Genomic DNA, 23,609 nt, shown 5'->3' with positions numbered 1-23,609 from the left:
GAGAATATAATAACTTTTCTGATGTTCTCTTTGCCTTCGCTATGTGATCCCAATTGTCCCACACTACAATTTTCCTCTCCGTATTGATCACTATCAAATAATGCCATTAACTTAGGGAGATTTATATTTTTGCATATCACTTTCTGAATTTGGCCAAATTGTCTGCCCTGTGCATGCAATTTATACTGCTCATATGGACAAAAATTCCCAATGAAAATGAAGAATTTTATTCTAACATGCAACAAATGGGTAGGAAAGCAATTGGGACCTAATCAACCACACAGGTTGAGAGTTAAATCTGGAAAACATTTCAGTCTGGGGAAAACTTTCTCTGAATTCAAGGCCAGAACTATATTTCAAATTATTCCATTAACTGGGTATTACATAATTTTCTGAGAACCCTGTTTTAGTTGTCACATGCAAATTAGTGCATTACTGTGTAATTATACATGGAAACTTGTCTATAATAAATAGGCCTATAAAGCTTGATCTTCCTCAAGGCTACTGACTTGAGCAGTGCAAGGACATTTGACTCTTAAGGTTTAGGTTGCACTTTAGATCATTTACTTGTAAGAGCTTAATTACTTTAATTACATAATAGTGTTGTACCAACGAAAGGGGAAGAGTAAATTCTCTCAATCCTCTAAGCCAGGGCTCCTCAAACTTGGCCACTTTAAGACTTGTGGACTTCAACTCCCAGAATTCCCTAGCCAGGCTGGCTGGGGAATTCTGGGAGTTGAAGTCCACAAGTCTTAAAGTGGCCAAGTCTGAGGAACCCTACTCTAAGCTCTATTTTGTTTCAGTTTAATGTCCTACAGGTGCTTTTTCAAAAGGCAACTGGACTTAGGGATAACCATGACCTGGATGACTGAGAATCTCCATAGATGTTTCAGTTTAATGTACATCAAGATAGACATGAATGGGAGTAAGCTATAACATTAATAGCAAAATCCTGCTTTTAAAGAAAAAAAGTATCTTACCTTTGCATTGTAAACCTTGTCTCAGAAGACCCCAAAGCAATGAACCACAGTGGTCACAGAAGGTGGGCACTTTGTAATTGTGAATGCTAAACTTATGAGGCATGTTGACACTGAAACGCTGAGAACCCACCTGGAAGATAAAAAGTGCAAAAGGACCAAAGTTAGCATGCTACTGTTTAATCCAGTGTGGCTGGTTGGTGAATTATGGGGGATGCAGTCCATCCATCTTACAGTTGCCAAGGTTAAGAAAAAATAGAATTAATCTCAACTACTAGAAAAATAAAGTTACTACCCTCTCAGGTTTTTTTAAGTTTCCTATTGCACTTAAAGATATATAGTATTAATCACATTGACACAGAAGCAATTTTGATCTATCCTTGGGTAAGTGGTATTGTAGATATGGACAAGAAACCATTGTGTTGAGGCAATGGCTCAGATATATCACTGCAATATATATCAGCCCTATGCTTGAAGGGACAGACTGTATGATCACTGGATAACCTACCATCGTGTAGGATCCTTCCTAACAGGATGCTGACATAATTATGAAAACCAGTAGGATGGCATGCAGCATTAGGAATTAGGAAAATAAAGTGATGGACATTTGCCACATGGGAAAGCACTAGCAATTTATTATCTTTTATTTTTGTGAAGAAGCCAGGAGAATGAGCATTTAGACATGGACTTGAGGGACAAGGCAAGTGACCAGCAAACAAACACTGACTGGCTAAAAGTCCACTGTGGTCAGTCATTGGTCAGAAAAGGCCATAGCTAAGTAATTTCAGCTCCCTAAGAACTCTAGACACATCATGTCTGTGCTCACAGCATCTTGATGTCTAGATCTAAAGAGAGTCAAAACAACCTAGATCAGGTTTATGTGTATTTTAAATCGAGAGATGGAAAGACTGGTGGTTTGGAAGAACCCTGACTTAAACACATTAACTCTGCACAGTTTCCTTTTATTTAGGCATTCCTTCTGTAAATATTTACCTCATCATGGGCTTCCTGCTTCTTCAAGCCAGCACACTTTGTTATTATAAGCTCATGGCATCGCTTGTGGACTACGCAAGTACAAACTGTAAACAAGAGATTATTTTATCCATTATGAAAAAGAAAAAATAAATAAATGAGAAATTGTGGGGGATTCATCCCTATCCTCATTCCTCTTCAGGAGTCTCCTAAAAGGCCTAAATTAGATTATGGTCTGTGTGAAAAGGGGGGCTGGACATAAGGATAGTCTAGGTCTAGGAATTCTATTGGAATTGTGAGCAAAGAAAATTCTCAAAATGTTAAGAGTAAAGGTAGTTCATATTCTTATGACTCTATCACATTTTAAATAGTTTCAAAATATCTGTTTTCACTTTCACAGAAGAGAAATTAAGCTTTGAGGCTCCATAAACATTCTAAATCAATGAAATCATATTGAACAATCTGGAAAAGGCAACAGACTATTCCAAACTACCATATAAGGAAATATTTCTAGAACATAATTGCCTCTTGTTCAAAATGAGCTGTTACAGTGTTATTGTCCACTGGTTTTGTGGATGTTTATTGCTTTAGAATTGTAAGCTACTTGGAACAGACTGAGTAGATGGTGTAAAATAATACAAAGAAATATAAAATTTCATACATTAAAAACATAAGAGTTCCTTTGGACATCTTCAACCTTAATGCAGTGATACTTGGACTTGCACCCTTCCGCCCTTGGCATGAGAACAAAACATCTGAAGTGTTTATTTCTGTTTAAGGTTATTCATAATTTGCTGTGTCATCCAAAGCCAAGCAAATTGTAGTTAACCTTAATTATACCTATCTGAAACAAATCAACTTCTAATTGTGTATTTTGACTCATCACAGTAATAATCAATCACTGAGGTGAAGCTAGGTAGCATCCAAAATTTTAGTTATTCTGTAAAAATACTGATCAGTTTATTTGAAGGAGAAAACTGGGTAAGTTGTAGAAGCTTCTACACATGAATGACCCGATTTTACCAATTGTTCTGCAGCAGTTATTAAACAAACACCACAGTTGTAAAGTGAACACAGTGGGTATTAAGATATCAATGCGGTCCTATGGGAAGTTTTTGCTGGAAATTGACCCAAAGACCAGAAACTGACAAAATACATTATAAATCATGGTGATATGACTCCAGAGTGCTACAACCAATTGTAAAAGAGAGCTGGTTGCCATGTGCCCAAAATGTAGTCATGTGACCATAGGAGGGTCTGAACTTCAGAACTGGGTCATAAGTATTGTTTGGGAAAGTTGTCAGAACTTTGAATGGTCATTAAGCAACCAGTTGTTGTTAACCAGTTATATTTGCTTGCTGTCAAACCATCATGGATCACCATATCAATACACTAAACTTACAACTACAACTACAGTTTGGCACTTGAAATATCTATTGTACTTAGCTTCTGAGTCTTAGTCTTTTAAGGTTCCTTGGATTCTAACCTCTTTCCTGTATAATATTTTCAACATACTATCTTTCTTTCATTTTCATTTTCTTTGAATTGGCCAATTCTTTGAATTGGTTACTTCCTGTCCATTGTCATCCTTTAGCATATGAATTTGAAGTGGGAACCTTTTTCTGAGTTTAGAGATCTTTTGGAAGACTATCCTTATGTCTATTCCCATCTTTAATGTCATGTTGTTGTACTACTGTACTGCTTCTTGTCTTTTCTAATAGCACTTTTTGATACATTTCTTTCTGAGATTTTTGTCTTTCTTGACTTTGGCTCCTCTTGTCTTCTTGATAATATCCATGCTTTGTATTGATGTCTACTTTTTTTCTTCTGTTTGTTCATCTTTGGCAGTCTCATATTCATTCTCAATTACTTCTTTAAATTCATTCCAGAGTAAGTCTGGTTCTCTATCAATAAGTTTTAGTACTTCAAAGTGATTCCCAATATTCTTCTTGAAAACGGTATGTATATATTGAAGATCATATTGTGCAAATTAATTGGTTTTCTTCTTCTTTAGCTTAATTTGGAATTTGTTCCACAGTCAGCACCTAGTCATGTCTTTGATGCTATAACTAAATTCTTCCATATCCTGTTGACAATGATATAGCCAATTTGATTTCTATGTATCTGGTAATGTCCATCTACAGAGGTGTCATTTCAGATTTTGGAGGCTATGTTTGCTTTGAAGATATCCTGCCAGTGACACTCTATGAAAGTGAAAGTTGGACTTTGAAGAAAATGAACAGAAAAAAAATATTGACACTTTTGAAATCTGGTGTTGGAGAAGATGTCTGAAAATATCATAGCCAGCCGTGAAGACAAAGAAATGGATTGTTGAAGAAATTAACCCAGAGTTTTCATCCAAGACACAAATGATCAGGCTCAAATTATAGTATTTTGGAAATATTATGAGTTAACAATCAATTGATGACTCATGATAAAATTCTGAGTCTTAGTAGGAATGAACAATCTTGTTGTCAGAGTCTACGCAAGGAAATCTTTAAAAATATTAAAACCTACAACAGATAACTAATCTTAATGCCAAAAGGTATATTAATATCAAATACTATGTCCAAAAGCAGCTAACAATTCTAGATATGCACTGATGATGTTACCTAGTTTGGGTAATGAGAGCACCAAGTTTGGGTATCAGAGAGCACCAAGGACCCCTCAGATCTGTGTATCTTAATAATATAAACCAGAGGTCCCCAGCCTTTTGGGCACCAGGGACCAGTTCCGTGGAGAGAGGTTTTTCCAAGGACCGAAGGTTGCATGATTTTGTGTGCTGCCTGCATCTCACTGATGGGGCTTTGCTTGTTTGTGTGGACTAGTTGCTGGCATGCTGGGCCTGGTACTGGTCTACATACCAGGGGTTGGGGATCCCTGATATAAACGATACAACTATAATTTTCCTATTGGTTTACCTACAACTTTTAAATGAAGAATCCAATAACAACTATTTTTGTGTTATCAGTTTATCCTGTCTGCACTAACACCTTCTGTATATTCTGCATGTTTTCTACTCACAGAGTAAGTTGAGAAGGGGTGATAGTAATGTCAGTTGCATGTAACCACAGACTGTATGCTTCTGAAAGACATCTGACCAGCCACAGTGGGCAGCTGTTAAAACAACACTACTGTATTGTACTTTAACCAGGACTCAATGTTTATAAGGGCCATCTGGGGATTTTTATTAATTGTATGTCATTTTGTGTTTATTCTCTAATTTTGCTCTGTTGTATGCTGCGCAGATGAGATCTGCATTATAAAAACTGTGAAAGAAGCAGACAAACAATGTTGCTGGATTAAGACGAATGTATTCAGCAAGGCTCAACTTTCATCCAAAATCCATGGAAGCTCTTCTGGGGGAAGCACCAGAATATCCTTCATTATTCTCTGTTCCCAGACATCTCAGGTGCTCCGTACTCAGAACAACTTTTGTGTTTGCTGAAAAGGATTGAAAAAACAGGTTGACCATATACACTTTTTTCTTATCCATGTAGGGGCTTCCAAAATTATGGGGAATTTAGAAAAAACTGCAAGAAAATTATTTCCTCTAAGTCCCTAATGTGGTTGGATGCCATGGCATGCCAGCAACCGGTCCACACAAACAAGGAAATCGCCATCCGTAGGATGCAGGCAGCACATAAAACCACACACCCCTCTGGTCCATGGAAAAACCTCTCTCCACGTAATCGGTCCCTGGTGCCCAAAGGTTAGGGACCTCTGGCCTAGGGAATGATCAGATAAGAGATGCCATACCCCACAACTGTCTAATAGGCAGAGAAAGAAACTCAGAAAGGAACTTCCTTAACTTATTAGGCTGTAAAAGAGAGGGCGAGGGATTTTCAAGATTCTGTTAAGGTAGCTTTACAATAAAGTAGAATTAGCTCATCTGATCAGGTTTCCTGTCTTAAGAATCCTGACACCTAATAATCAGGGTTCCTTATAGATTCCATACTTATTCATAAAATGTACAATTTTTCTTACCTTGACATTGGTACCCTTGTTTTCCTATTACTCCCCTGTTGTTGTTGTTTTAAAAAAAAGAATAGTAGAGAACACATTAGGGATAGACCAAAGATGTAATTTCACATTTTCATTTATCATACAGTGAATGGCTAAGAATGAATTTACAGTATGGAAGACCATGCTGGCTACATTTCTATTTATGCACGAATATTCTCTTTGAATTCCACCGATGCAGTTAAATAAATAACTAAAGTGATCAAACTTACTTTGCCTTCTTTCTATCTTAGATTTTTTGAAATGCCACCAAGCAATTTTCTTTGCATTGTCTCTGCTAACTCATATATCTCCTAGTATTGATAAGACTTTGCCAATCTTATCCCTAACATCTTCATTATCTGTGAAACTTCAGAATGTTTGGCAAGGGCTACCTTTGTTTCAGCACTGCAGAAACCGGAAAAGCTATCGCTGAACTCTCTTTACCACATATCTATTAGAAGTGCAGATGTAACACGATGAGGCCCTATAGTCCAAATTAATCTTACATTAATCTAAACATGACCTTCTGCTGTGCTTCAATTACAGTTCTAACAACAAATTAGATCCCACTGATGATTGCTTCTATGTAAAGATATATGGATCAAGTTCAGACAAAGTGTTTCTACCTTACACTGAGGATGGTTGCTTAGCAATAGAATCAGATGGGATGAGATAAGCTAAAGGAGTTCACTGAGCTACAGTTTGTGTAACCCTCTAATGTGGGAATGCCACAGTAGTGGCTATGAAATTCACTGTGGCTGAATATTCTTGATATATTTAATTCCTTTTCACTCTTTGGAAATGAGAACATCCAAATCAAGGAAAATCTATACTAATTGCCTTACAATGCAACTCTATACATGTCTCCTCAGAAGCAAGTCCCACTATATTCAGTGAGTCTTACCTCAATAATGTGTTCGCCTGATTACAGTCTTAATTTTTTTTACTAGAGTACAAAGAATTTGATATCCACTATATATGCTTGCATAATGTATAATTATTTAAAAGGTACATAACCACAAAGTTACAGGAAGCCTTTGCATATCTCAATGTATAAAATAATGACACCATTATTTCATTAATTATTACTTTCCTGAAAGGATTAATGCAAACAATTTCCAATAGCCAAAACAGAATGGTAATCATGTTACCATGAAAAAAACAAGCCAGATGATATGAGAAATGTCTCCATATAATAAAATTTACCATATAAAGTCTCGGCAGTGTGAACAATAGGTTGGTTGTCTAAGATAGGTGGCCATAAACTTGTGCCCATTAACCTGATGGACCCTGCGTCGCACTGCCCCCTGGCGCTTCCTGGGGCGCATCCGTTCCCTAAATACTCTTTCTTCATTGTCTTTTGGTGCTGATGGGAATAAAAAAAGAGAGAGAGAAAATGGAAGAGATTAACGAAATTTAATATTCCAGCACAAAGCTGAAGAACAGAAATAAAAAAGCAGAATGCACAACTTCAAATCAATTCTCATATATCCATGTTTCTATACGTATTCCACCATACCTCCATACTCTTTTCTGATTTTAAGTATTGTAAATCCATTTGTTTTAAAGCAAATTTTTAATATGTATGATTGTATGAATAGGCTTAAATGTATGCAGAAACTTCATTAATCTAGTGTCTTTGAATGCGCTGAACTTCAACTCATTCCCAATGGGCATATTGATTGGAGAGCAATGCATCCAGAGACCACTAGGCTGGAAAAGGCTGGTGAAATATTTGAAATCATAAAGGATTCAGTGATGGATATATAATTTTGAATTCTTTGGGGATTAATAACTGATAGTTGGGAGGGAGAATTCTGAGGTATTAAATTAAATCTACTATGTTCCATCTTTCCTACTGGAGTTTAAGAAGATTTACATGGAGATCTTTTTTCCTTTTATCCTTACAAAAATAGCCCTATGAGTATGTTAGGCTGAGAGAAAGAGAGTAGCCCAAAGTCATTTAACAAGTTTCCCTGGCTGAGGATGGATTTAATCCAGGGTATCCCCAATTCTTGTCCAATACACTGATCGCTACACCACAATAGCATATTTTCAAAAGCTTGGGGCTCAGTGGATTTCGTTAAGAGACCTCTCCACAATTGCTTGGAAAGGTATCGATAATAGATCTTGCTGGAGTGAGCCCTTCTGAGGATTCAATGTGCTGAGGGAAGCTGTCTGCAATTTCAGTATGGAAAAGCTGACAAGGCTGAATCATAACATTGTCACCTACACCCGTGTCCAAGGTCCAGCACCCAATCCCTTCATGACCATTAATTCTCAGAAGTCTATATATTGATTGATTGTAATAAAATAAATCACATTATATCTCCTCCCTTAATGAAATTGCAGGATAATAATGCAAATTAAAACAGCATGAATGTAAAGCATCAGCACCCTAGCTGCATTAGATATATTGAAAATTAATTATTGCAGTGAGGTAAAAGCTAATTCTATCAATATACCTCCTTTTAAAGGAATAAAAATCAGCATTTTTTTTCTATAGTTGCTTTAGGCAAGTAGGATATAAGAGTGAACCAATTTTTCTTGTTGAGAAATTCCCATTTGTATATCATAATACTGGGTTTTTGCACTTTTCATTTTTTGTTTTTTTAATGGAAATGCAGCACTTTCCCCCTTTATCTTCAGCAATTGCATTAATCACAGTTGCTGTAGAAGCCATGACGTGTAGAGATCTTTCTCTCATACACATATGCACGTTTTGGCTACCAGCTGTGTTCCCAGCATCAAAGCAAAGCCACGCTGATGCTATGCTGCTGCTTCTCGCTGTGTTACATTTATCTGAATAAGAATCTCACAGCAGTTTCAACCCAGTTTTGCTCTTTGGGTTTGCAGGAAGGAGGGAATTATAGGAAGGATTTGCATCATCCAGCCCAGTTGAAGAGGGATATCTGTGTGAGTAAACCCAAAGGATTCAACCTGCAGGTGATGAACTCAGAAAGCTGCCTCATGTCAGAATGAAATATATAGGATGAAGAGGGATCAGGAAATATTTCCAGACTTGATACTTTGGGTTTCAAAATGGCCAACATTCGGTTAATCCTGAGCTAACACTATCAAAGCCTTAATGCTCTTAGGAAAATTGTGAGTTAACACAATGTGAAGGGTAACATACCTAAAAGTTTTTCGTAATTACTGAGATCTGCCTCTGAGATCCTGCTTTAGTCTAAATGTGTGGCGTATGACACCCTTTGGTGTTCTAAGTTTTTACTGAGGCAACTTAAGTATCTCAGAGCACCACAGCAAGACCTCTGGTAAAAAAAAAAAATCCTCTGGAATATCTATTATCTTGTATTTTCTTTAATTTTGTTCAGATACACAATAGTTTTAGATCAGAGATAAAATGCAAAGTTTGCATGAGTTTGATCCATGGACTTTCCAGCCAAAAGAACTGGTAGCAGCTGAGGAGGAGTATGCCTGGAATAAATTAGCTTTTCTATGGATTATGATGGCTTGCAATTATAACCTAACAATTCTGGAAGTTACTTGGTAAATAATCTGATTCAGCTCAAAATTTGACTCAACTGAATAGTGAGATGTTAGAGGTAACAACTCACAGATGATTGAAGTTCCTCTTCTTTGAGTGGGACTCCAATGTACAGAATTTGATCTGCTATCTTCTGAAGTTCCTTCCCCTGATGTTGTAAGACAAGATAAGCAACAGTTCAATGTGCAAGAAAAAAAATGGACAATCTTGGTAATTTTTTCCTGCTGTGTCTCTTTAAATTACTACTGAATATTACAATTAGCTCTAGACAAGGTACCATATAAGCTGTAGTCTAAAATATCAAGAAAAAAACTGGTCACATCCTTTTTTTTAAAAAAAAGTAAAAATCATTGATAAGCAGCTGGACCAATTCTACTTTCAGCATGTGAAAAGTTTACTGCAGCCCATCTTGGAGAATATCATGGCTCATAGTGGAGAGAGATTATAGAAATGCAGAAATGTAGGGAAGCTCTGAACAGGAGAGTCAATAACAGGATGCAAATCATTGATCCAACTCAGCAGAAGAAAATTGAAGTGCCCGTATCTCCCTAAAATATGTTCTCTGTCTTCTTTTCTCAAAATGTAGTAGGTTGCTCTATGTAGGTGCCAGATTTGGAATATGTATGCTATACTTTACTTAAAACTGAAGTAAACTAAAACTAAAGAAATATAGAGCAATGTATTTCCAACCTGTTTTATGGAACTCTAAAGTAGTCACTTGAGCCATAGCAAAATCAATAATCTAATGAAATTTAATTTAATTTTGGGTACACACTCAATGGAATTTAGGAAGGAATTTAGTAACAAAGTTTGATCCAGCTAAGAGGTGCCAAAATGCATTAGCTCAAATCTAGATAAAGCAGCTGAGCTGAAATGAAGTAATTTAGAATTAGAAGTCAATTATCATTGGGCAAAGGACTGAAAAAGAGTGTTGCTTGCACCAAAAATATCTAAATCTGATCCAAAGATGAGCTAGTCTAAGTCTCACCCCATTTTAGAATGCAGCATAGCAGCAGGCCTTGTGATGGCATTGTTCCAGGATGCAAAACAGAAATGGATTATTTTGGAAAAGTCATGCAAGATGCACTAATTCTGATCTTTATGTACAAGTTGACCAGGGGAAGACTGACCATCTCAAGCATCTATACTATAGATCACTTAAAACATATACTATAACCCATATATTAAGAGATGTAATATTTTTAAAAATGTTTTAGTAATCAGACAGATCCTGTCCTTCTGCTGGCTGGGAAGTCTGAAGCTGTAATTCCTATACACCTAATCAGATAACAGTTATTTATGTTATCTGATTTTCAGGATTTTGGACTTGCGATCCAGTTATTCTCCAAGAATACTTGCAAAAGGAAAAGTGATGCATTTTCTTTTACCCAATGAAATGCCTTCTGATTGTTCTTGCTGCAACTATTGTTTTGTACATGAGAACATTTTCTGAAATTTCTCCAATATATTTATAAGGCTACAATCTAGACAAAATTAATACAATTACTATGGTTGAAAAAATAACTTTCAGAGCAAGAAAAAGGTCCATTTTATTGGAACTTAGGGGTAAAAAAAATCAAGCTTCTCCATTTAAATATAAACTAACTCTTCTTGACATATACTCTGCTTTGGCCATAGCTCACCAAAGTAGTAGGCAACCTTTTAAATTGAGCACTGTGCAGTATTTAAAGCTCACAAAATGGCTGCCCCTGGAGGACTTGCCTACAGTATTCTCTAAATGGCTGCCACTGTCAATATGTTCAGTCACAAAATGTCCTTTTACTAGAGAGTGAGCTACTCCCTCTGTTGATATTTTCTAAATCTGGTGGATTTTTTATTGGGCTCAAACATATTCTTACACACAATTAAATATGATGCTAGAAGCTAGTGTTTTGCTTTGTAGCATGGAAGTTTATTTAATTTATTGTTTGCTATTAGTATATTTTTTTAAAAAAAAAATCAGGTAGGACAGAAAGTCTGAGCTAGCTGGAGGACAATTGAGTGTCCATGGGTGCCATGTTGCTTATCTGTAGATTTACTTGGTTAGCATGATGTCCAAGCAAAGCCAACCCACCTGAGTGATATTGTATATTATGTACCTATACCCTGTGAAGATTCCAAACACACATGTTGATATCATATGGGCACAGAAAACTGTTCATTCATTTTCATTTAACGTATTTATTTCTCAAGATTTCTCTTCTGCCCAAATTATAAGGCATGTGCCTGAAATAAATTCTGTGGGTTTGCATGACATTTCCCTTTTCCCAGCCACTGCAGAAGGGCTGAGAGAAAAGCAAAGGATGGAAAGCCATCTGGGCTACAGAAAGGTTGGTTACTGCTGCTGACTGTTGCTGACTTAAAATGTTGTTTTGTTGTTGTTGGTGGTTTTTTTTTAAAAAAATCAGCTTGTTTATATAGCTTGTGCACATAGCTTAATTAATTACCTCCTAATTTTATCACATCACAATTTGTCTACAAATTAGACTAGGATCACCCCTCTGCAGGCAAAGGACTAATTGATTAAACCAGACAGTAATTTATTAAGACTTGCATTCAAAGAGAGGAAGGAGAAGTTGCAGAGAAACAGAAAAGTATAAGGATAAGGTTCAAGCATTGCTTTGGGGGTCTATGTTAAAGCTGGGGACTAGATTCTCTCAAATCCATTGGGGCTCCCAAGTCTGTTGGTCAATATAGCAGAAATCTGGAAGAACCAGAATGATGTCTGTACATATCCTTGTACTTGGAGCATGCATGTAAATCCTTGTACTTGGAGCATGCACAACTTTTTCTGGGTTGGCATGAGGGCTGCATTCCAAGCAAATTGATAGGGCCAGGATAAAACCAAAAATAGTTTTAATTCATATTTAAATAAACTTGAACAAGCTAAATACCATCAATGCAACCATTTACAGTTAATAATTCTACCTTCTATTACAATTTGAGGGCAACTTTTGGAGAGGTCCTTAGAGCAGCAGCAAAACTTTTGAGGGCCATTGGCAGCCCAGGACTTCCAACTGGGTTCCCCTGTTGTTGTGGTGCTGGTAAGTTTTTTTTGTTTTTTGTTTGCTTTTTAAACATACAGTAAGAACATTATTTGGTCACTGTTAAGCACTTTGAAGTTTCATTAATTCCAACAAAATCTTTCCTGTTCAAAATAAGGAAGCTGTTATATTTTCCCAGAATGTGATTGATGTTTAATATTAGCTGGATTATGTCCCAAGTCACATTATTACACTGTTACTAATACCACAAAAAAGTTCGACAACTTGTGCTTCAATTTATGCTCCTGTGAATAAAGTGGCTGGATTTAAGGCACTTTGTGTAATTGACGTGTCAAACAAAAGGGAATCCAATTCGAGAGACACAAGGCATTTAGTCTCTCTAATGTTTTTAACTATACGTAAACCCCCATAAAAGTATGAACAATACTTATGATAAAACTATAAATCCTGTGGACAAATGTAGTTATTAATTGGGAGCCAGCAAAAGTGTGTGTGTGTGTGTGTGTGTGTGTGTGTGTGTGTGTGTGTGTGTATTTGTACAGTATACATGTTTTAAAGTAAAGCAGGATTACAGGAATACCTGATGAATAATCATGGAGAAAAGAAATTGAAATGGGAGTAGCAGATATTTCAGAAGAAACAGAAATTGGTATCATATGCAGACTTGACTAAAGTGTAATGAACCCAGAGAATTTCCATTTAATTTGGCTTTAAAATGCAAAGCCTACAGGTGGAAGGTATGACACAGGCATAAAATGATGAAAACCAACAAAAATACACTTAGTTTTGTCTGTAAGTATAAATCAGAAAGTAGTGTAAAATCTCTTTTCTTGACCTCAAAATCTAAAAGATACTATAAGGAACCATAAGGAAAATACATAACCATTGAACTTTTTGAAATTATGGATTTTAGTTTTTAATCAAAAATTGATTCTGGACTATATTTACTGATAAGCTTATTGTGGATATTGATTTTTGTTAAATGTAGGGTTAAGTATATGAACACTGGTATCCAATATATTTAATTGATAAGTTACTCTTATATACAAAGCATAACATACTTAATTTTAATAGTGACAATTTAGATACTCTGGAGAGAAACGTAGAAACTGTAAATAAGTGGGGTGGCTGGTTTGAAGAGCAGAGAAAGATGACAAGCATTCCTAATCTCACGAGAGTTGGAATAGGGAAGAAGCAGACAACACATACTTCAACAATGGAACCAAGCCCAGCTAGGCAAAGATCCCTGGAAGAGGTGACACAAAGAGATAGTGCAAACTCCTGTAAAGATTTGCAACTAATGTTGCAATCAATGCAAGAAGTGATGTGTAAAAAAAGAGATAAGGGGAGTGAGAAATGATACAGGGGAACTTAAGGAAAAGATGAGGTCTATGGATGGGAAATTTGAGTGCTTTCAGAAACATCTCATGAAAAACGAACAAAAATTACAGGAAATGAAAGAAAGAATGGGAAAAGAAGAACAGAGAGTAGATGAAATGAATGAGAGATTAGTTCAGGAAAACAGGGAATTAGAATTGACAGTTATTTCCCTGGAAGGAGAGAAGGCTGCCCATTACCTACGGATCCAAAATATTAGAGAGACGAAAGGTGAAGATTTACCAGTAATGGAGACAGATATTCTGGCCAGGGCCCTGGGGACTAGTAAAGAGGAATGGCAAATGAGATCGATGAGACTTATAGAATCCACACAAACTATGCAAGATGGCACAATCTCCCCAGAGAGGTCCATATCAGATTCGTTAAAAAATCTGTCCGAGATGAAATATTATTTAGGACCAGAGACGATCCACTGGAATACCAAGGCAGACAACTAATTGTGCTTAAGCAAATACCAAGAAGGGTGAGAGATATGAGAAAACCTTACCAACAAATAACCTCTAAATTGATAAGAAAAAATATTAATTTTAGATGGTTGGTACCGGAAGGGATTATGGTCGTGTGGCAGGAAAAGAGGTTTCGGCTGGATACAATAGACAAAGTAGAGGAATTCTATAGACAAAATTTTGGAAGTGAGGAGGAATTAGTTGAAAGACAGGCAAGAGAAGAAGGTGAGATCCTGCCACAGGCCACAGAAGGAAAGGAATTACAAATTAAAGAGAAGGGAACTGGGAGAGGTGATGATATAGAGACTGAAAAAGACAATGGGAAATATGATGAGGATAAATTTAAAGCAACCAAAGAGGTTAGATCGACAAGGATGCCAGTGGAAAGAGAAGTACAAGCTAAAGAGTCTAGGCCGACAATAGTAACAAGATCTAAATATAGATAAAGAGGCAAAAGAAGGAATTGAGATTATATCCCTGACCGTTAATGGTTTAACTGCTCATTAAAGAGGATTTTTTTAAAAATAAACTGGGCAAGATGAATTTGGACATAATAATTCTGCAAGAAGTGCATATTAAAAAACAGCATCAACATTTATTAAATTGCCCCAAATTGGAAAAAATGTTTGCAGCGCTCTCGCAACAAAAAAGCAGTAGTAGCATATATTAATGAGGAAATTCCAACAAAACATATATATATATAATGCTGAAGATGGTAGAATCTTAATAATAGAAGTAACTTTGAATAAAATAAAAATAGCTCTTGTGGGAATCTATGCTCCCAATGAAAGTCAGAAACAATTTTATAAAAAACTACATAGCATTATTAGTGAGTTTGATTATGACAACATTTGCATAATGGGAGACTTCAGTGCGATCAAGGATAGACAATTGGATTATAAAAGTGATAAGACCAGAAAAGGAATTAGACCAATATTACCTAGTACTTTCTTAGCAATGGCGGCGGAGTTCAACATTCAGGATATTTGGAGGGAGAGGAATACAGGGAAAAAGCAGTATAAGTATTTTTCGGGGTGACATCTCTCATGGTCCAGGATAGATATGGCGTGGTTGTCAATAGACCTAAATTTGGAAGTGGAAGATGTCATAATTGATACAAATTCGTGGGCTGACCACAATCCAATTAGAATTAAATGGAGAGGGCAAAAGAAAATGAGGAGGTGGACTCTAAAAAGAGCAATTTTAAACCACAAAGAATTTAAATTGAAATTGGAAGATCAAATGGGCCTATTCTTCTAGATGAATAAAAAGGAAGATACAAATTCTCAAAACTTATGGGACACAGCCAAAGCCTACATGAGAGATGTCGCAATTGCTTATACGGCTAAAGAAAATAAAATTAAAATACAGCGACAAAGAAATCTTGAAGAAAAACGTAGCAGAGTAGAGAAAAATTTACAAAACGAACTACAAAGTCGTGACCTGAAACAACAAATAGATTTAATTAAGCATAAGATAAAAAGAGGATTAACAGACTATACAATGAAAAAGGAGAGATGGTTTATTAGAATGAAAGGACGAAAATGGTGGCCTATGAGTTTTATAAGAAATTATACAAAGATGTAGAACGGAAAAACAAGGATGATATATTAAAATATTTGCAATTAGCTGATCTACCGAAAGTTCCAGAGGAGATTAAAAATATGTTAAATAAAGAGATACCACCTTTGGAACTATTTGAGGCAATCAAGAAACAAACAAAAAAAACACAATAAAGCCCCAGGTCCGGATGGTTTACCAACAGAAATATACAAAATTATGTAAGAATCTCTAAGTCCAATATTAATAGATCTATTCAACGAGGTTCTGAAGAATGTGAAAATCCCGATCTCATGGGAAGAAGCAACTATCAGTTTGATCCCCAAGGACAATTCAGATTTGGCGTTCATTAAAAATTACAGGCCCATTTCATTACTAAATTCGGACTATAAAATTTTCATGGCCATAATGGCTAAACGTCTTGAAAGATTCTTAGTAAAATTCATACATACGGATCAAAATGGTTTTCTATCCAAAAGATATATAAGAATCAATGTTAGGATTATATTGGACGTATTGGAATATTATGAAGTCCACAATGAAAAATGAATGGGATTAATCTTTCTTGATGCACAAAAGGCATTTGATAATGTTAAATGAGATTTTATGTTTAACCAATTGGAATACATGGACTTTGGGGAGAACTTCATAAACATGTTCAAAGCAATTTATTCCAAACAGGTAGCTAAAGTAATAATCAACGGAGAAACTACTAAAAGCTTTCAAATCCAAAAAGGCACAAGGCAAAGTTGCCTGTTATCTCCACTATTGTTTATATTATCCCTGGAGGTACTAAACAGAATGATTCGGAAAGATAAGTTTATTAAAGGCTTAGAGATTAAGAAAGAAATTTTCAAATTGCAAGCCTTTGCTGACAATCTTGTTTTCATACTCGAAGAGCCTTTACAATCAGGGACAAGGCTAATGGAAGTACTGGGTGAATATGGTGAAATGGCACGCCTAAAGATAGATAAGGAAAAAGCCAAAATGCTTGTGAAGAATATGATTAGAACACAGAAAAATGAATTAGCTGATATTTTAGGCATTCAGATCACAAAGAAAATAAGATACTTAGGGATACACTTAACAGCTAGGTGTGTAACAATTAAAAGAGACAATTATGACAAATTAATGGAACAGATTAAAACGGACTTGGACACCTGGACAAATCTCCAGCTCTCTTTCATGGGTAGAATTGCCGTAATTTAAATGAACGTACTACCTAAAATATTATTTCTATTTCAATGTATACCAATTAGATTAGAAAAGGAATTCTTTCTAAATTTCAACCAAACCATATTTAAATTCATTTGGCAAGGGAAAAAATCAAGGATTAAATTAAAATTATTACAGGATGCTAAGGAAAGGGAGGGTCTTGGCCTCCCCGACCTGGAAAAATACTATCAATCTACAATTCTACTATGGGTGCAGGATTGGATTCGACTGGAAAATTGGAGATTATTAAAATTGGAAGGTCATGACATGCAGACTGGATGGCATGCCATGTTATGGGATGAGAAACATAAAGTTCACCAGTACTTCTGGAGGCACCACATTAGACGGGCGCTAATAGATGTATGGACCAAAATCTGGTGACAGAACTATAGGCAAGTTCCCAATTGGATTTCAACACTAGAAATGTATATACACCCAAGGTTCATGCAGTTGAGGAAAGTAATAACCTATAAAAACATACTAGATGAGAGAGGAGAATTAAAATCAAGGAAAAATCTCCAAGATGCAGGGATAGAATTACAATGGTGGGCATACCTCCAACTACAAGCAAGATATAGGAAAGACAAAAAAAAGTGGGGTATAAAAATGGAACCGACAGAACTAGATAAAATTTTATTAGGTCCTGAGGATAAAATGATTAAAAAAAATATCACTTTTTTTTAGATCAGGCAATGTATGAAGAACAAGTCAAGGAGACTATGTTAATTTGGATTAGGGATTTTGATTTCAGTATCGACCTGCATATTTGGCAAGAACTGTGGGAAAGAAATAGGAAACTCACTCTAGCTACCTCGTATAAGGAAACTCTGTACAAGATGTTCTATAGATGGCACTTCCCACCCGTAAGGTTAGCCAAAATGGGTTCAAATATCTCACCCCTATGCTGGAAATGTAAATCAGCAATAGGATCATATTACCATATGTGGTGGGAATGCCCAAAGACTCATGAGTATTGGAACAGGACACGAAGCTGGTTGAAAGATATATTAATATTGGACTTAGAGATAAAACCTGAACTCTTCTTGTTGGGAATAACTACAGAGAAATACGATAAGGGAACAATCTACTTGCTGCTACACATCTTGACTGCAGCTGGGCTTGCATTTGCACAAAAATGGAAGAGCAAAGAAATCCACACAGAGGAATAGTTACTATATAAGATATTAGCATGTGTGGAAAGGCTCACAATGGCATTGAAAGACAAGTGTGGATCAGTTTATTTCGAAACCTGGGATAAATTTTACCGCTGGAGGGATTCGAGGAGGATGGTTTGGATTAAAGACTAGTATTAAGATAGAAATATATGTTATTTTAGAATAAGTACTGTATATAAAACTTAGATGTATATCTAGAAATGAAGAATCGATTGTAAAATGTGGAATGATTTGATAAGAATGTATATACTGAAGAATGTCACGTTATATCCAATGCTTTTTAATTGTATTATAAATACAATTTTGAAAAAAAGAAAAGAAAATCAACAAAAGTCCAAATTCTCTACCTTATTCCTAACTCCATACCAGAAGAAATGTTGCTAAAAGGATGCTCCTTTTCTATAATTATACAAATATATGAACCCTACAGTTATATGATTATTTATAGCAAATATTCATGCTGGAGTGGGACTATACAATTGTTACTTCAAACCCACACAAGTGAATCATTTCCCTCCAGGCAAACAATTTAAATAATTCCTTCACACCACTGGGGGTCGCTTTAGTCTGGAATTTAAAACAGCCTCATCACATGTTTTTCTTTTCCATTATTAGATTTTGAAGCCTTAAAAGCCAATTTCCCAGTAGCAGGCACCAAGAATGGACTTTCACACAAAATATATGAAAAAAAAACCTGTTGAAGACTCAATCGTGTGTAGGAGAAAGTCTAATTCTAAGATTTGGTCAAAAATATCTATCTACAAAATATATACTATATTGATTTGTGAATTCATAAAGTGTGTGTGTGAGAATGTGAGTATGAGTGAGTGAAAGAGATAGAGTCAGTGACAGAGAAAAAGAGATTTTGTTATAATAAATTGTCACTCAGTTTCTGTCATGAAAACCTTAAGATGCTATGCAACAAGTATCAACAGAGAGACCTTAACAGCTAAGAACACAAAAAGACCCTTTTTCGTTTATAAAATGTTGGAGAGACTTAAACTGCAATATTAGCATTTTCATTTTCTATTATTACATGCTTTCCTGGGCATCTGCTAAAACCAAAAAAACCAAAAAACAAACAAAAACCCCTCCCACTTTGAGAATAGCTACACAAAAATGTTCAATTATTTTAGGGGAGATCCAAAATATCCATATTTAATATTTCTATCAAAAGACAGAAATACAGATGGAGACTATTGTTTGTACTGTAAATTTGCTGATGCAGGTAAACAGTGAGATCAAATGTGAACAAAATATGGCTCAAGAATTTTTCAAAACTCTTTGCTGCTGTCCCAAATGTGCTTTTCAAAACGCATCTGAGTTGGTTTTTCCTTGAAGACATTTCTCTTATCATCCAAGAAGCTTTTTCAGTTCTGAATGGTGGGGAATGAAAGAATTTAAATCCTTCCATTCCCCACCATTCAGTCAGAACTGAAAAAGCTTTTGGGATGAGAAGTGAAACATTTTCAAGGAAAAAAACTCAAGACAGTCCAATTACCTTTTTAGAAAAGCATCTTTGGGACAACCATGACCTAAATGATTGAGAATTTCCATAGAAACTTCATTTACATTTCCCAAAATACCTTCTAGAATGACATTATTTGGGGGATGTTACAGAAAATGAAACAGCAACTTTCAGATCCCACAAAGGAGAGTGATGTTATTGATAATTTTTTTCCAATTATCACTATTTGGTAAGTAGATTAGTAGGTGGAATGTGTGTGGGTTGTATAAGTATAGTATGGGGAGGGAGATAAATGATGGCCCTTTTATGACTTGTGGACTTCAACCATGCTGGCTCAGAAATTCTGGGAATTGAAATCCACAAGTCATAAAGCAGCCTGTTGTTCCCCATTTCTGTATAGGAGAAGGCCTATAACATACCCTAAAAATACTCCCTAAAAACCTTGAACTGACATTGATTTGTGGCTTGGACCTGAATTATTTTCTTACACTGAATTAGCCTTCCCTAAGGATTCATTTTATTCTATTTTTATTTTGCCTGTTTTGTACTGGTATGTGAGGAAGATTTCCATTATTGCTCAGAGATAGCTGGGAGTTATTTATTTAAAATTATCTCTTGGTTTTTTAGTCTGTAACTTTTATTTTTTCAAAAACAGCTTACATAAGATCAAAATGCAGAAAAACATCAGTGAAAAACAATCAAAGCCGAGCTAGCAGTCAAAATCAACAGAATAAAAGTAATCTTTGGCAGGTCTGAGTAACAACTGTATGCCCTGAAAATTTATTTGCATTAAAAAAAGTTATGTAAAAATCATTATCAAGTTAACCTGATAGGCCTTGTTTAGTTGGGGAACTCCTCTTAAATGTTCTGCCCTTCACTGGAAAGATATATGAATTCAAATGAAAAATAAAAAACGTCTTGGTGTTTTTATTCTTTTGAAAACCTTGGTGATCCTATGGTCACCATACCTTGATGAAGCTATCTCTGTGCACCAATGGTGTAGTTTTGGCTACAAGTAGGAATGATTGTAGCCTGAATTATGGAAACAGAAAATAACTCAACAATTATAGAACAGAACAGAATAACAGAATTGGAAGGGACCTTGGAAGTCTTCTAGTTCAATTCCTTGCAGGAAACCCTATACCATTTCAGACAAATGATTATGCAGTCTCCTCTTAAAAATCTCCAGTGGTGGTTTCTGGAGGCAAATTGTTCCACTGATTAATTGTTCTAACTGTCAGGAATTTTTTTCTTAGTTCTAGGTTGGTTCTCTCCTTGACTAGTTTCCATCCATTGATTCCAGACTGTGCTGTTCTTAAAAAAAAAAATCTGTGTAACTAACCAGCTCCAAAACAAATCTAAAAATTAAAATATCTGCTGAGATTTTAAAAAATAACTCTACAATTAGATTTCCTTCCATCGTATCACTAAGTACTCCAACTACTACACTGTAGAAAAAGAATTAGATTTATTTATTTGTCAGTGTGAGTGTCTATATGAGTCTAACTCTTACATTTCACAACTCCCACCTGAAATCTTACAAAATAATATTTCTTTTCAGGAGGAATTAAATGCTTTTCTGGCATGTCAACTACCAATTCTGCTTTATTTTGTACATTGCTTGGCTCTCCAAAACACTGCAGCTGTTATCGGAGGCGTCATGGCTGTCTCTATGTTTGGTAACTGCATCATTGGCAGATTTCACTCATCTACCATCATTCTTTCCCAAGTATCCTGACATCAGAATAGTATCTGCTGTGAGAAAACACAATCCCAGCCGCAGAATTTGGGGAGTCTGCTTAGCTTGACAGCCCTCCCTAATATTCTCTTCCATTTAGTCCTATGTTGGTAAGCCAAGCAGTTGAAAGTAAGATGACTCAGGAATGAGAAGATAGTCAGGTAGCCTCTCCCTTGAGTTGGTCTTCTCCTTGTTCACTGTTGTGAAAGCCTACTAGTAAGTATGAGGAGAGATGTGCAACAACTGAAATAGAAGGGTCATTTTGGAACTAAATGCCAATTGAAAGCAAACAAAGTACTGTAAAAGCTGGATGAGTTCTCTTGTAGTATATGTTTCCTGGAAAGCTGCTAATATTTACTGGGCAATAAAAGTATTTATAAGACTTATATCTGGTCTTGTTTTAAGAAACAGCTAGTACTGCCTATCTGTATGTGATGTTAGTCTCAGATGTGTAAGAGGAAAGCTTTGTCATACCTGGATCCATCTAACAATAATAATAATTTATTAAATTCATATGCCACCCAACTCCCAGTAGCTCTCCTAGTCCATATTTAATTTCCAAGTAACAGAAGAAAGATTAACCAACTCTTCTACTTTTCTTCCACTCATGGATCTACAAGTGGATGTTCATAGCTTTAATTTGGATTCAGAGCTAGATGACTGTAAGACATTAAGCTGTATTGGGCAATGTGAAGTTATAGAATAATCATCTGCTTCTACTTTTCTTCATTTTAATTAGGTCTGATTCTCAGAGACTGCCTGGACAAGTCCCTGGAGTTTTCTTTTTCAGAAGTGATTTGACATTCCTCCTTTCCAAAGCTGAGAGAAAATGACCAGCCCAATCATACCCAGCTGGCTTTGTGCCCAGGGCAGAACTAGAATTCATGGTCTCCTGTATGTTTCCTTTCACTGGAGGTCTTCAAGCAAAGGCCAAATAGCCATCTGCCTGAAATGTTCTAACAGATCCTGCATGGAGCAGAGGGTTAAAGTTTGGGATCAATATCAGATCTTCATTTCTGTGAGTCTATGAAAAAAAATCTTAATATTCATTTGAGCTAAAACCTATTGGCCTTGAAGTAGATTTCTCAGCAGTGGATCTTAAAGCACTGGTAAAAGCATATAGGACTGGCCCAAATAGGTATGTTCCAACATTTCAATAGACAGTGCCCAAACAATTTCACACCAAAGAATGAAAAAGCCAGGAAATAAAACAGATGTTTTAGGACAGTTACAGGAGATGGTTTGGCAGAGCACAACATTAGACCTAACAGCTTTTCAACAAGAGCAATATATTCTCCTCCTATGCCATCCCTTCCTTACTTTGAAAAAGATACTCTGTCTATATCTTGGTAACTAGCCAAATCATACCTCAACAGCAAACAATGATTTAACCAAGCAAGTTCCGAATGAAATGAATATTCAGTGTTTCTTAAGTATGAAACTGCAGGTGTGCCGCAGCTGCTAAAAAAGCCAATGAAGTCCTAGACTGCATTAAGAAAGGAATAGTATAAAGATCACATGAAGTGTTAGTATCACTATATACTGCCTTGGTGAGACCACTCTTGGAATACTGTATCTAGTTCTGATACAAAAAAGATATTGAAATTCTAGAAAAAGTGCAAAAAAAAAAAAAAGCAACAAAAATGATTAGTGGGCTGAAGGCTAAAACAATGACGGCCAGTTGCAGGAACTGGCTATGTCTAGCCTAACAAAGGGGTGACATGGTAGCACTTTTCCAATATTTGAATCTGTTCTTCAAAACACCTGATGACAGGGCAAGATGTAAGGAGTGGGAGATTATTAAAAAGAGAGCCAATCTAAAATTAAGGAGAAGTTTTCTGTCAGTGAAAACAACTAATCACGGAATGGCTTGCCTCCAGAAGTTATGTGTGCTCCAATACCGGAATTTTTAAGATGAGATTAGACAGCCATTTGCCAAAATGGTATAGGGTCTCCTGCTTGGACAGGGGGTTGGACTAGAAGACCTCCAAGGTCCCTTTCAACTGTTATTCTGTTAAGTAAGTTTAAAGTATATGGATGGGCACCTCTGAACCCCCAGGGAAGACAAGAATGGAACACAAGTGCTTGGCTGGCTTCTTCCTCCAACTCTTTTATTTTTATGTTTTAAATGGAGCCATCTTT

At 36.0% G+C, this 23,609-nt stretch overlaps 1 protein-coding gene across 2 annotated transcripts in view; it reads right to left on the bottom strand.

Annotated features, from left to right (window-relative positions):
• PRKCE (protein kinase C epsilon) overlaps positions 1–23,609 on the bottom strand; it is a 290,277-nt gene that overhangs the window by 73,643 nt on the left and 193,025 nt on the right. Inside the window, exons 3-7 of one of the 2 annotated variants that reach the window (XM_039347470.1) lie at positions 9,533–9,610; positions 7,161–7,320; positions 5,937–5,971; positions 1,971–2,056; positions 981–1,110 (exon numbers count right to left, since the gene is read on the bottom strand). In XM_039347470.1, the coding sequence (XP_039203404.1) occupies positions 981–1,110; positions 1,971–2,056; positions 5,937–5,971; positions 7,161–7,320; positions 9,533–9,610 (489 nt within the window). The remainder of the gene's footprint in view (positions 1–980; positions 1,111–1,970; positions 2,057–5,936; positions 5,972–7,160; positions 7,321–9,532; positions 9,611–23,609) is intronic. The other variant, XM_039347471.1, reaches the window with a different exon arrangement.

This window comes from Crotalus tigris, unplaced genomic scaffold, assembly GCF_016545835.1.
Source record: "Crotalus tigris isolate CLP2741 ecotype Arizona unplaced genomic scaffold, ASM1654583v1 scf7180000018081.1164505, whole genome shotgun sequence".
In the NCBI taxonomy this organism is placed as follows: domain Eukaryota; kingdom Metazoa; phylum Chordata; class Lepidosauria; order Squamata; family Viperidae; genus Crotalus; species Crotalus tigris.
This window is presented reverse-complemented; position numbering and strand designations above follow the sequence as displayed.